The sequence below is a fragment of the Lampetra fluviatilis genome, chromosome 2 (genome assembly GCF_964198595.1).
Source record: "Lampetra fluviatilis chromosome 2, kcLamFluv1.1, whole genome shotgun sequence".
NCBI classification, from domain to species: Eukaryota; Metazoa; Chordata; class Hyperoartia; order Petromyzontiformes; family Petromyzontidae; genus Lampetra; species Lampetra fluviatilis.
Genome location: NC_136276.1, coordinates 15,909,579 through 15,923,520, shown reverse-complemented (window position 1 = coordinate 15,923,520; position 13,942 = coordinate 15,909,579). Strand labels below are relative to the sequence as shown.

The following is a 13,942-nucleotide window of genomic DNA, read 5'->3' as shown; positions in this document are numbered from 1 at the left end:
CATACCTTAAAAAAGAAACGCTATATCCTGACGGCACTAAAGTTCTTACTTTTCGGCCGCCTTTGCAGTTTGCATTGTTTTCCATCCTTTATTTCACTGCCGTTCGTAAGTTACCGGGACACATGGCCTCTCTGTGGAATAACTCACCAATACACTCGCACTTTCTCAACACCATTAAGTGACAAAAAATAATTAATAAAAGTTAAAGATTCTTATATGCATAGCGTTTCACTATGACCTCATACTTCCAAGTAAAATTTAGAGCTGGAATATAAGGACAGATTTACAGACTCAGTGGGGTGTGTATTGCTTAGGGGTTTTTTTTACAAATGCAGCCACGTTGAACACACACTTGAAGTGTTAGAACTTGACAACATTTTACATGTTAAAATATTTTATTGAAAATGCCCAACAGTTTAGTTAGTCACTGCAGATGTCAGTCATGGAAATGTGGCATAGAGGACATCATATAAAACACAATGCATAAAATGTTAAAATCTTAAAAGAGCGGCCTTCTCTTCTTTCACAATACCAAATTCTGCTCAACACAGACTAAGCCTCTTTCGAGAATTTCTGGGAAAATAGGGTTGGATTTGACATGCCATACACACGTTTCAAGAACTTGTTATGTTAAGACTACAGTTTCATTGAGCATGAGAAGAAGGAAAAATAACCATTTTATTAAAAGTTTAAAACCAACCCTTCAAATTGTTTTAACAGTTTTTGATATTAAAATTACATAATATTTTAACGGGGGGGGCGGGGGAGGGTACAATTACTGTTGGAATCTGCACACAAGAATTCGTAATATATTGTATATATATACTTTAGAATTACTTTTGATCTAGGTGCGTCTTATAGAACAAAAAATGAATACGCTGTATATATGTACATAACATGATAATACTGCATCATGCAGGATAAATGTTTGCATATAAAATTAGTACTGTGTTAATATAAAACATTGGTGTTAAAAAAAAATACAATATAGGCTTACAAACATGTGCTTTGTATGAGGCTCTATTATCACTCATAACAGGGATAGAGTAAAATGATGAGTTTTTAAAGAGCTCTTGAAAGACTCGGGTAAGATGTTTTTTCGTCTTGGCATAACCATGTGGACAATTAACGTCAAACAGGTTTGGTCTCTGAAAATAATCTCCAATTGGCACATTTAATACTGCGGTTATGGCCACACGGCTCATCACTTTAAGTCACAAGTGTGATGCAATAATAATAAAATGTTTCTGATTATGGTCCAAAAACTACTTAAAGATTGCTCGACTGGTTACTGAACGACCAGGTTTCAGGCATTGTTCGCAAGCTACACAATAGCCTTAAAATGTGCGGGAATTCCTGTTTGTAATCTTAATTCTGGTAGATAACTTCCAACCAAGTGCAGCACAAGGGCTGTGTGAGTGGATAGTGAACAACACACGCGTCACATCATTTATGGTAAGGTTTTCCACAGCTGCGTAAAGGTGCTCTCACTCAGAACACGTATGGCACATGTCTCAATGAGTACATAGAAACTGATCACTTGATGCACACAGTGGAAGGCATGTATACAAATTTACCACACCACATCAGCAAAAAATTACCCACATATCTACACGTGAGTTCTATTTTCAAAGATAAAAAAAAATAATCCACTTAAATTCCAATGTCATGAATATTTAAAATCGTTACCCCTCTTCGCAAAAGCACCATGGGAATGTATCGGCCTACCTTTTATAACAAGCACAACAGCCTAACGAAACCTTCTATATATGCAATACACGACACTTCTCATCTCGAGGGGAGTATTTGGCAGTGAGAAAAGTAGATGAGCTCCATGCAAAAAAAACAACAACCCCTTCGAAGACCAAGCATCGTTTTAATTTAAAGCAACGCGTGCGCCGCTGTGCGAGGGGGGGCGCATATCTAGGTGGATGTGGCGACTCCCTGCTTGTACACCGCGTGGTACGCGTTCCGCAGCAAGACGTAGGGGAAGCAAGACTCCAGCAGGTCCATGGTGAGGAACGGAGACTCCTGCACGATCTGCAGTGCAAGAGGCCACCGTTAGAATGCGACTCGTCTCAGGGCCACACCGACGCAACAATAGGTCTGGTTATTTCAAGGTAATCAAAGACTAAGTGGCATATAGATACAAGCATAGACATGTATTTAAAACTAAGCAACACCATGTCAATCGTTTTTTTTTTACAAGTGCCTCCAGGTTTAAAAGGCAATAAAGTTGCGTCTCATTTCCACTGACATCCCTCAGTAAGCGTTGGAAAATCCATCGCTCGTTTTTAATGTTACATTAACTCACCGTATACCTCCGATTGGTGGTGACATAACCATTGCACACGTATCTGCTTTAATGTCTTAAGTGTGACTTTTTAAGAACATCTGTGATGAGGGCTAATAGATTAAAGTGGGATAAGCATACATCATAATTCTTGATGGAAAACCTGAAATTCACTCACCCTCCCCTTTTTTATAGCAAATAAAACAAAACTACATTTTTATTTCATAGCTGTTTTATTATTCCACCATGTGTGAATATAAAACTAGTACTGCTTACTGGGAAGTCACCAGTTGTCGTGGATACATTTCCGCCGACGATTAGAATCAGGAATATCCACCATTGGCCACCAATTAAGTTGAATGCTGCCCCCACTGCTCGTTGGAGCAGAGAGATTATTTCATTGACAATGAAATAACGCTTTCATATAAATCATTGACTCATCTCTCCACCATCTGATATTTTCTCGTGAAAGGCAGGCCCTACCATGTCTAACAGCAGGTACACGGACTCCCTGTTCCGTGTCGTCAACTTGTCAGTCTCCTGGCCAATCTTCAGCAGGCTGGACGATGCAAGCTACGGAAAAAAATACAGCTCAAGAATACAGTTTCAAGTATAGAGTAAATACAACACCAACTGCTTTTAGCCACTAAGGGATGGCGATATCACCATCGTGATTGTGCCAGGGTAGATGCACTTCGAGTACATTAATGAGTGTTTGGCACCTGGGAGGAAAACGGAGTAACTAGAATGAACACACAAGGAGATTCAATGAGTAACTAGAATGAACACACAAGGAGATACAATGATCAAAGCTGTCCTGCCATCTCATGGCAAACTCATGATTCCCAGGCTATGTCCCATCCAAAAAACGAACTAGGCTCAAGCCTGCTTAGCTTCTGAGAAATCAGGGGACATTCATGGTAATTTGGTCACAGGTGTATAGTATATCTCATATAATCCTAAATAAACAATGCTTTGCACGTTTTTCCTTCTCTACCCAATCATACAAAAGCTGTTTCAGCTTGCGGTAACAGAATACGCAGACTGCTTGACACAGCCAAAGTGGTTTCCTGGTGTTTACAGCCCTGAGCCAGTGATATAAATTCCACATTCCCATAGTGGGAGTGATGGTACTAATTTTTTCAACCCCGCAAGGTTAAAGGGCTGAGTTGATTAGTCACCTAATCAGGATTTGAACTCGTGAACTCACGATCATTGCAACGCGCAGCCAAATACTCATTGAAATATGCCCAGTTTTTTTTACATTTGTGAATTTGTTTTGAGATTAAAACTGGATAAACCAAACATTGGTAGCATAGGCAGGCCGAGTTTTAGTCTGACGAATGTTCGTTTAACGGGACGAAGGGGCTCAAAAAATGAGGACATGGTCAAGGCTGTTAAGACTAGAGGCACTGTGTTGACCGAGAGGCTAAGCATGACGTATTATGCACCCAACAAAATGATGCTGCCACTCACACAGTTAGGAGGGAAACTTCCATCAGGATTCAAGTCATCCCTGAGTAAACTGGTAAACAGTTAACTACCAACTTATGTAAACTCCTCCACCAAATTCTGGCCTTTGTGTATTGTATCTATGATTATATTATACAATGCAATTGTGCATTTGTTCATGCTATTTAGATTACTTGCTGGATTCATTATTCATTTGTTGAGGGGGGTTCATCTCATAATCTGTATTGATCCTGGAGAAATCCGATGAGCTATGAAGCTTCTCTTCGCATATCAAGCAAACAAGATGGTTGCGTGATCCATTCTAAATTATTTTCAAGTAACGAGGCTGGGTGGCTGAAGAGACTAAAGCCCTAGCAGGGCCAGAAATCATGCGATCTTAAATTAAACCCGCCAATGTTGGAGAAACAACAACAACAACAACGTTTCACGTGAGCAAATGTGGAACTTGTGAGAGGTGTGTTTGAGGTTACAATGAAGAACACTCCTCAGAATTCCGTGAGAGAGCAATCTTCACCTCGTCACATTTGTGAATGGCTCAGTGGTGTGACGGGGCAGGTGAACGCTCACCGCCAGAAATTCTTTGAGTCGCTCCTCCACGCTGCCCTTGTGAATTGTGAAGAGTGCCGCAGCCAGCTGATTGATAGCCGTAGCCAGGCAATGGATGTTGTTCAAGTGACCTGTAGGAAGGAGGCAGGATTGTGATGGGACAGAAAGACAAGCAAATAAATGTATAAGAATACAAGACAAGCGGTCTGCATCAGGCCGAGAGAAAAGAGGGACCCCGCTTTTGTTGCGATCGAAACGTCGTGGGTTCTTTTGCTTTTATTATTTTCAATAAATTTTTAATTTGATTTTACTATTTTTATTGTGGGTTTCTTGCTTTTATTACTTTCAAATTTGAATTTTATTTTTAAAATTTTTTTGTTTATTTTTATTTTTTATTAATATTTTGGGATTTTTAGTTTTCTATTTAAGTGACTTTACCGAAAGAACCAAGAATATGAATTCCTGCAAGTAACGAAAGTTTTAAGTCAAAATGTAACTGCCTCTATGGGGAGGGTTTCCACATGAAGATGTTAAGATGTTAAAACACAAAACAGAAACCTTTTGCAATGAATAATGTCTGCATTAACCACACATACTTGTGACGAACATGGAAACAAAAAAATGCTCTGGTAATATATGTAATTATATAAAAGGAATATATTATACGTCTTCTTGTTTTCATTGTGGCTCACTTTTATTTCACTCATATTTTCATCTGTAAAATGTGCATGTGTCTTTATTTTAGCAACTCACAGATGACTAAAATGGAAAATCCGGCAAATATAATGATAGGCACCATAATAGTTGTCACTGGGTTATAAGACAATGGCATTGATTGACTTTGGGCCTACAATGGCAATATTATTTGTGTTAACCTATGTCACAAACTTCAATAATGTTCTTTGTACCGTTGGCATTAATATTTTACATTAATCAGGAGATTAATATTTATTCTTCGTTGGCGACAAGGTTTTGGTTATATCAGACTCTTTTCATCTTGGGTAGGTGTTGCTGGCTACCTGACTGTGCGTGCTTATACACTCACGTGGAATTCGTATTATAATTATGATACTAGCACCGCTGTGACCCATATCTCCTCCCACAAAGTGAGCAAACTGGCTCGGGATAATTTCAAGTGACCGTGCCACAAAATGTCAGCACATGAGGGGAAACAAAATGCAGCAGAGTTATATGTTTTTGTTGTTTGGCTGGATGCTCCTTGGCTAATTGGTAGCAGCCCATGTATTAGGCCGTGTGGCTTGCTCAACCCGAAGGCTCACAGGAATTCATCAAGACAGAGGTCAGCGAGGAATCGAGGACAAACATCCTACTGTTGAGGAAGGCAACTAAATAAGACAAGATAATTAACAGCACACGCATATGTGCTTTTGAAACAATGAAAAAAGAGTTCTGAATCTGGCAAGAGATTTGGAAGAATTTGTTGGGCATCCTTACAGGCCAAAATCTTTCAGATTTCACAACTGGCCCCATCTCAATGTCCACACATGCACACAGCACAGAGCTTAACAGCTGCGGCACTCCAAGTCTGGCATGGCTGACAAAAGCCATTCAAATTCTTGAACGTATCCCTATGATACAATTTTGTTGTTGTTTCATTATTAAAAAGATGTTAATATAAATGTTGAAGGAAGAAGAGATAAATGGGCTGCTACATAGTAGCAAAAACAAACACAAAATATACCAGGCAACAGAATTAAAATAACATACAAAAACTTTACAAATAAATATGGCTGGTGGGCCTTTCTCCATTGAATGTGTCCACAAACAGAGTCCGTGTAAAAGAAATGCAGTGAACTCTTGGGGGGAGTTACCTTCCAACCATGGGCTGTACTGGGACGTTTGGACCCCAGCGAGTGCTGGCAGAGACACCGCCACAAAGACCATGAGGAGGCAAGCGATCTTATAATCGTCCTCTGGAGACGTTTCTGTCAACAAAAAAAACAATTTATGGTCCGTAACAATGTGGAAAGAAATTTCTATGAGGTCAAAACACCATTTTTAATAAGACATTTCTGAAAATACTTTATATATACACACACACAAACTCCCACACCAAATAATAATAATAATAAAAAGTACGCATGCTGTTGCTAACCAAACCTTTTCTTTACAACAACAAAAACCCAGCAGCTCAGCAAGTACAGGGGAGGAGATCAAAATGATTCGAAACAAAATAGTGACTGAAAGAAAACTACACAATCTTACATCAGGATTATTTTCAATTCCCATTTTTGTTCATGAAAATGTAGTTACAAGTGACATGACAATGACACGAAAGATATTTTCACGGTTTTTGTGAGCAATGCATCTTTAATAATTGAGGTGTATTGTATCGCTTTTTTCCGTATTGTACCATTCTGTATACTTTTTATTTCTTACGAGTATTTCTCCACACATTTGAAAGTTTCATAACCGCCTTCCCTGAGAGCCCCTACCCCCCCCCCCAACCACTTTGCTTGATAACACTTCATTTTTGCAGGGACGGAAAGTGAGACAGAGAAACACATGGATTAGAGAACACACACATTAATGATCGCACCTCCAATTAGCACAGTTAACTATGTACGTGCGAAAGAAATTCAACATACAATCATTATTCAAACTGTCAATAAAATTAAGTGGACTTGGGCAGTAAATGTCGCTAGAAGGGACGATAGTCGAAGGTCAAGGATAATGATGGCGTGGCAGCGAAGTAATGGAACGTGTCCGAGAGGACATCTCCTGAGGAAATGGAGCAATTAAATCAGCGTTTGTGCAAATGCTCGGATTATTACATTACAGAATTCTGAGAGATGTTGGGAGCTTGGGAAGGCAATCATCCAGCAGTGAATTGACCATGGCTAATGATTCCTGGGCATCGTGTGTGTGGTTGAAAGGTCACATGACGTGCAGTGAGATCAGCATCACACCTCATCACATTTGTCTTCTCCTGCATAGTAACAAGTCCGCAAAAAAATGATTGCCAATCCAGGGGGTGGCCATTGCTAGCCACACATAACCAGCTTCCTACTGAAGTTCTTCCACAGGAATTAAAACTTAGACCGCTGGGAATGGAACCAATTTTCCTCTATCCATCCTTCCCCGCAACGTGCGCAGACACACGAGGGATTATTTGTATGTGCATTTCATGCTTTTGGATTATTAGAAAGGTTGAAATCATTTTCTAATTAAGGAATTACTGCTAATTCAAAACATGTGCACCACAGTGCCACTCTTAGGCTGGCTGTAGTAGGGCCCTTCCAATTTGCTCGGGGTGTGATGCAGGGACCGTGAGCCATGGTAGATGTTTTACAAAATATGTAATCGGCAGAGCTCTTCAGCATGTATGCATGGAAATGTTTTTTTTTATACATTTTAGTTATTTAGCTATTGTAATACATCATAAAAGTGTTCAACATGCAAATACCAGATGTATTTGTATTCTTCAATGAGAACAGTTTTGTTGTATTTTTAAGTTATAAGGATTGGATTACATTACTTTGGGTTTCACCATTGACAGAAAACAATACATGCATAAATATTTATATTTTACAGCCCGATGTCAATCCACTGCTAAAGGCCTCCCCCCCCCCCTATGCCAAGTCAGTCATAGGGGTTGTTTGACCATACTTATCCATGCCAGTCAGCGTGGGATGGTGGTTGATGAAGTGGGAGTCGTGGGGGGGCAGGACCGGTTCAGATTTCACTCGCCACTCAAGTCAATAGGTTCATAGCTTATGAGTGAGTGGTGGGATGAGTGGTGAGGAGAGTGGTGAGTGGTGGGTTGAGTTTTGGGGGGTGAGTGGTGAGTGAGTGTTGAGTGAGTGGTGAGGTGAGTGGTGAGTGACGAGGTGAGAGGTGACAGGGACTTTGCATCACTGCTTAGACCTCACATATGTATGTAAATGTATGAATTATACAAGTATGCTAGCAAGACTGTGGCTTTGCATGATTGCATTTTATATCTGAACATGTGCCACCCATGAAGAGAGGGTACCGAATTGTGTTGTATATTAAAATCAATGTGCCATGTTGAACATAATACAGGTGCTCATTATTCCTTTAAAGCACTTGTACTAGTCGTCTTGTGTGAGTACCTGACATGTTAACATCATCTGTGATCTATTCACTTCTGGATGAAGGCCTTTCCAATCCAAGTCATCGCCATGCTTCTCGTTCTCGTAATCGCATTGAACGCTGGTCTCTGGGTTCAAAATGCAGTGCACTGCTGCTGCTATTTCAGCAATCAGAGAGATTAAGTAACAAATAATGGAAATAATTGTATATAGTTTTTTTTTGTTCACGAAAGAACAAAAAAGTAAAGAGAAATAAGAGCTTCACATTTTGGGCGAATACATTTTCTTGAGAAAATTATAAAATAAATCTCCAAGGAAATAAAACTATCACAGTTTCGCACAATTCACACATGCACTTGTTCATACACCACGGCATATTAAATTCATAGAACACAACATTTCTCGTTTTTGGTCCCACGCAATAATTTACAAACTATAATTATCACGACTCATAATGCTGGATGTAAGCGAGCTGTGGGGTGGATATGTATGTACTTTTGTATAACAATGTGTAATAAGATTGTAGTAATTAATATGATGAGATAAAATATTTTAAAAAGCATATACATGTATGTTATCTACTCGTTGTATGCCGTTAAGGTAGTCAAAAACAATGGTAAATAACTGTTGAAGGGACACAAATGTAAAGGACAAACAGTCCATCTAGGGCAGCTATCAGAGAAATAAAATAAAGTGCAGGATAGAGTGATTTGAGAATATTATATCTGATACTGAAAAGCAACAGATGAATATGCCATAACAACAGTTTGCAGTTCTGCCATGGCATACGGATTGGAAGCATAAATTCTGACAAAGTACATGAAACAAAAGCTAAAAAATATGCAAAGCATGCTGGAGAGATGAATGCTGGGAATTACACTAAGATACAGAAAGGGAAACACATGAATCAGAGAACATAATCAAATGGAGACTATGGAGACTATTAATAAAACAAAGTGATTGTGGGCAGGACACGTCGCTGGAAGGAATGGTAAGCCAATAGATGCTGTCGGTGGAGGAATGGCAGCCAAAGGGAGGCCATCTGACGCAAAGATGCGGCGATGAGATGAGGTCACAAAAGCAAGAATGGGCTAAATTGTGGCATTTAAAATCGAAACTATTTTTATTTGACCAGGTAAGGCCCACTGACCTATATATATCTCTTTTTCGAAGTGGCATGGCCACAAATGATAGCTCAACGAAGTGACTTATCGTGTGGAAACTGATAGCAGCCAAATACTCAAAATGCATGTTTCTAAATGTGAAGGGAAAAACCGGAGGATCCGGAGAAAAATCCATGTGCCACGGGGAGACCATGCAAACTCCAAATATATAGGCGTCAGGATCGGGATTGAACCCACGACCCCCTGTATACCAGATGAGTTAGTTAACATCTCACCACCGTGGCACCCATGAAGCATGAAATGTCATGAGGCCTTCAGCAATGGGCTGAATGCCTCATAATAGGTAATCGAAAGGTTTGGGAAATTCGCCAATTAAGGTCCAAACACTCAAGATTAGTTTTAATTTTCCAAATACAGGACAGTAATAATTTATTTGGTCAATGCTCAATGCATGATATATGTAATGCATGATATATGTAATGCATTAAAAGCCTTATACAAGCACATAAAACATATAATGTGAATAGGTACAAATCATGACGCTCTAAATATGTTTAATCACATTGGGGATGTACGACCACTCCGATTAAAACGTTTAAAATGTTTGTTTTGTCACACTTGTGTCTTCTAAAAGATTGGCTTCACGGGAAGAAAAGCAAAGCTATAAAATAGTTTGAACAACTGTTCACAGTGGTTTGCAGCACTTGGGAATCAGTCTACGTACTCTGCTGACAAACCTCTAATGATGTGTGGATTCTGCAGACATGCTCAAGGAAAGTAATTATCACCGAGCTCTGGGATTCCTCCAAACAGTTTTGGATGCTCCAACCAGCAAACCTCTAGGGTGCTCATTTGTTATCTTCACGTTTATTTATTGCTCTGGACACCGCAAGCAGACCGTATTTCTTTACGTATTCCTATTTCTCACTTTTGCCAGGATTGCTGCATCTGTCCGTGAACTTTTTCCCAGAGATTTATTATCCAGTTTTCCCTGGTGACCTTGTCAGACACGGCGTGTTCCAAAGCCAGTGTTAGAAAAATCTCATCCGAATTGGAACACCTTAATTTCCTGTTGTCGTCAGATGCTGAAAGATTTGTGTGAGAGACCTCGTATATGTGGCTCAAAATTTTATGGGTAAAGAAAAGAAAAGTACAATTTTTAAATGAAAAGTACAACTTTTTTCACGAGACATTAGCGCCGTTACTAAATGTGACAAATATGTACAAGTATTCATTAAATTGCTTACGAGGTTACACATTTCAAGTTGCTGCTTTTAAACCCTGTGGCACACAAGCTGGACTTGACACAGTCGACTCTTTGACTCTCTCGTGTGCGAAAAACACATTTTTTTTTAAAGTAGTTTATTTTTGCTTTGGTGCTAACTCTGACACAACCATTCCTGCCTTTCCCCGTTACACTGTTGCATTTGTGATCTCAAAACAGACTTCCAGGAGACGCAGGCCACCATGTTCAAAGCATCGTGGCATTTTAAGAACTCAATTTTAAGAACTTAAATCAAATTGGCAGTTGATAAATGTTCTGGTTACCAAAGAGAACATTGCTCAATTTAACACGTAGGCTTTCGCGACCAATATTATTCATAATCAACGTTTTTGGGTTAGATCGCGTTATTTATAAATGTGTCGTAACCCTCCCCCACCCGACACGGCCAATCAGCAAAAAAGTGTCACGTTGACAAAAAGACAAATAGTTCACTATTTTAGCCCACCGGTGTGTTGAAGAATTCTGGCGAATTGCCCGATGATGCTGGATGTAATTACCAGCGAAACGTCGTACTCAAAAACTGTAAATGTTGTGGATTTACTCAACACACCGGTGGGCTAAAGTAGTGAAATATTTGTCTTTTGTCAACGTGACACTTTTTTGCCGATTGGCCGTGTCGGGTGGTGGAGGGTTACGACACATTTATAAATAACGCGATCTAACCCAAAAACGTTTATTATGAACATTGCTCAAGCCTAATATATCTCTTTCTCAACACACTCCACCAACTGCTCGTGCCAATGGGGACCTACCCCATAATCAATGTGCTTCAGAGAACAAAAACGAAAACTTACACAGTACTACTCCCAATGCAATGCTGTACATATATGGGTTAGACATTCTCTGTTGATACATTTGTGAGCTGTTAAAAAGCTCTTGAAATAATAAACTATTTTTTTTTACTTCTTCTAAATGTGTGATCCAATCACATCAGAATCATTGCGTTTGACTGTAAAGGAAACGGCGTACAGTAGTACCAATGGGGATGCTGCATGAAGATGGGAACTACATCCACTGTTGTCACGTGCTTCATTCATTTCAAGGCTCTGCGAAAGTGATTTTCTGGTAGTGAGCCAAACATGACAGGAAACGGACTTTGTGTAATCGAGGTCACTCCAATAATTGTATCAAGCTGTCACTGCCAATAACATTAACTATTTCACATCACTCGCTTCACCTTTACTATATACAATGCAGAAAGTGATGCATTTACTTAGATTTCAGTTTATATGCAAAGATATAAGGGTTATTAGTTTGAAGACTGGTATTTTGGCATCGGGGAAAATGGATAAACCAGGACCAACTGTTAGATCTATTATGTGTACACACACACACAAAAGACAACGATCCCCATTTAGCTTTATACGCTGTCAGGACAACCGATTTTAGGGAGCACCTGTGAAATCTGGAAAGCAGACAGAGTGGTATATTCAGAAGACAGTCTTTGTCTCGTCAGCGATGACTGAATAATGCCACACCAGATGAGTTGACCTTACGGAGGCCCAGACAAGGTGCAACAATCTATCGCTACTGGTGTTGCGCACCACACAGGAATCTAACCCAGGCCTCTGCAAACAGACCACGGCAAGCCAGCTGCGATGCCACTGCTTGCGGTGCGGTGCAGCCAGCGCCCTCTCGACGGTTTGTGAGAAGCTTTGAAGGATGAAGGCCGAAGGGGCTCACAAAGAACAGCAAGGAGGGGTCATGGTTGTAGTGTACAGGGTGGTCCAGATGTCTTGTAAAGCTCCCCCCTCACCCCTCCCAATGAATTGACCCCTTACATGGTTTTCCTTTGCACATTCATTTATGTTTTAAATAAACCTTACTGAAAAAAATAGTAAGTTTTAGAAAATTAAATGGGGGGAGGGGGGTCACAAGACATCTGGACCACCATGTACTGTATTTAACCATGATGTGAGGCTACACCTTCAATTTCCTTCAGGTCAAGGGGTTAGAAACGCTGGAGAGAAAAAAAAATCGGCCGGGCTCGCACGAACCCCGCACGGCGCTCTCGTGGCGCTGGGGTGAAAGCGGCGTGGCGCTTGCTGGTATCTGGCGTGCCCCAATGCAAGGGGTTCAGGAACAGGCAAACCTGACACTCGTCTCAGGGAAAGGCTTCAGTTGTGTTTGGCAATCTCATCTTGGCAAACTAACACGAATTTTTTTTTCCCGAATACTTGGAACACATATGAATAAATTAACTGAAAACACATCCTACATTATTCCGAGTATTTAACCATATCGGTTATCTTATTAGTTTGGCACAATATAGTGTGTACAAAAAGAAGACATTCTGAAGTTAAGAATAGGTCACTGAACTTGCAAGCATTGTGCTAGAGCCTTTCCTATAACCACATCAGAGGAACATCTGCTCGAAAACTATTTAACAAAACAAATAATGTTTTTTCACTTAACATTGACTTCACAATACATTTTCCATTGGCGGCACTTATACATAGAATAGGTGGTTTATTACTTTAAACGTCAAATTATCCCCTTGCTCAAACAGGGGCTGGCAAGGTGAAAGAAACATTTCCACATTCCTTTGGCAAGGACCAGCCTTCTTTGAGGATTCACGCTGTCAACTTCCCGCCACCCAGTGGCATCTTACCGAGCCGTGCTCTTGTTACTCTGCCTGGAATAATGAAGAGGATGGGGCCCAAGTCGACCGTGGCCAGGATTTGAGCACGTGAATGCTCCCTCAACAAATTATCGACATCCCAGCCTTTATATTTATGATCGCATTCACATGGCTGAGCACATATTTGCGCTTGTGCTGTATCTACCTCTCCAATGTGGTTTTAAGTTGTTTCCACGTGTTGTTCCCTATGATGTTCTATGCCGAACAACATGCGGCACGAGGTGAAAACACATCAGTTGCCATTGAATTTACATAGATACCATGAAAAAACACTTTCAGCTGAATGTCTGCACGCTAGGATGCAAGTGGGTCACACAAAACCTCAACAGAAGCTTGGTGGAGTGACATTAAAGAGACCCAACTACCCCAAGACTGCAGGTGTGCCTAGAGTGAGCAAGTAAAGATGAGCAAGCGTGAGTGTTTTACGTAGCAAGATACTGAGGGGAGCAAGAGAGTGATAACATTATACGAGTGAACAAGTGATTGAACGTTGATAGAAGTGAA

General features: G+C 40.2%; 1 protein-coding gene across 1 annotated transcript in view; it reads right to left on the bottom strand.

Moving 5' to 3' along the window:
- Positions 1-383: 383 nt before the first annotated feature.
- Positions 384-13,942, bottom strand: part of LOC144943483 (nck-associated protein 1-like) — a 122,172-nt gene continuing 108,613 nt past the window's right edge. The window contains exons 28-31 of the mRNA XM_078870962.1: positions 6,145-6,258; positions 4,334-4,443; positions 2,777-2,866; positions 384-2,040 (exon numbers count right to left, since the gene is read on the bottom strand). Coding sequence (XP_078727088.1) covers positions 1,924-2,040; positions 2,777-2,866; positions 4,334-4,443; positions 6,145-6,258 — 431 coding nt within the window. The 3' untranslated portion in view covers positions 384-1,923. The remainder of the gene's footprint in view (positions 2,041-2,776; positions 2,867-4,333; positions 4,444-6,144; positions 6,259-13,942) is intronic.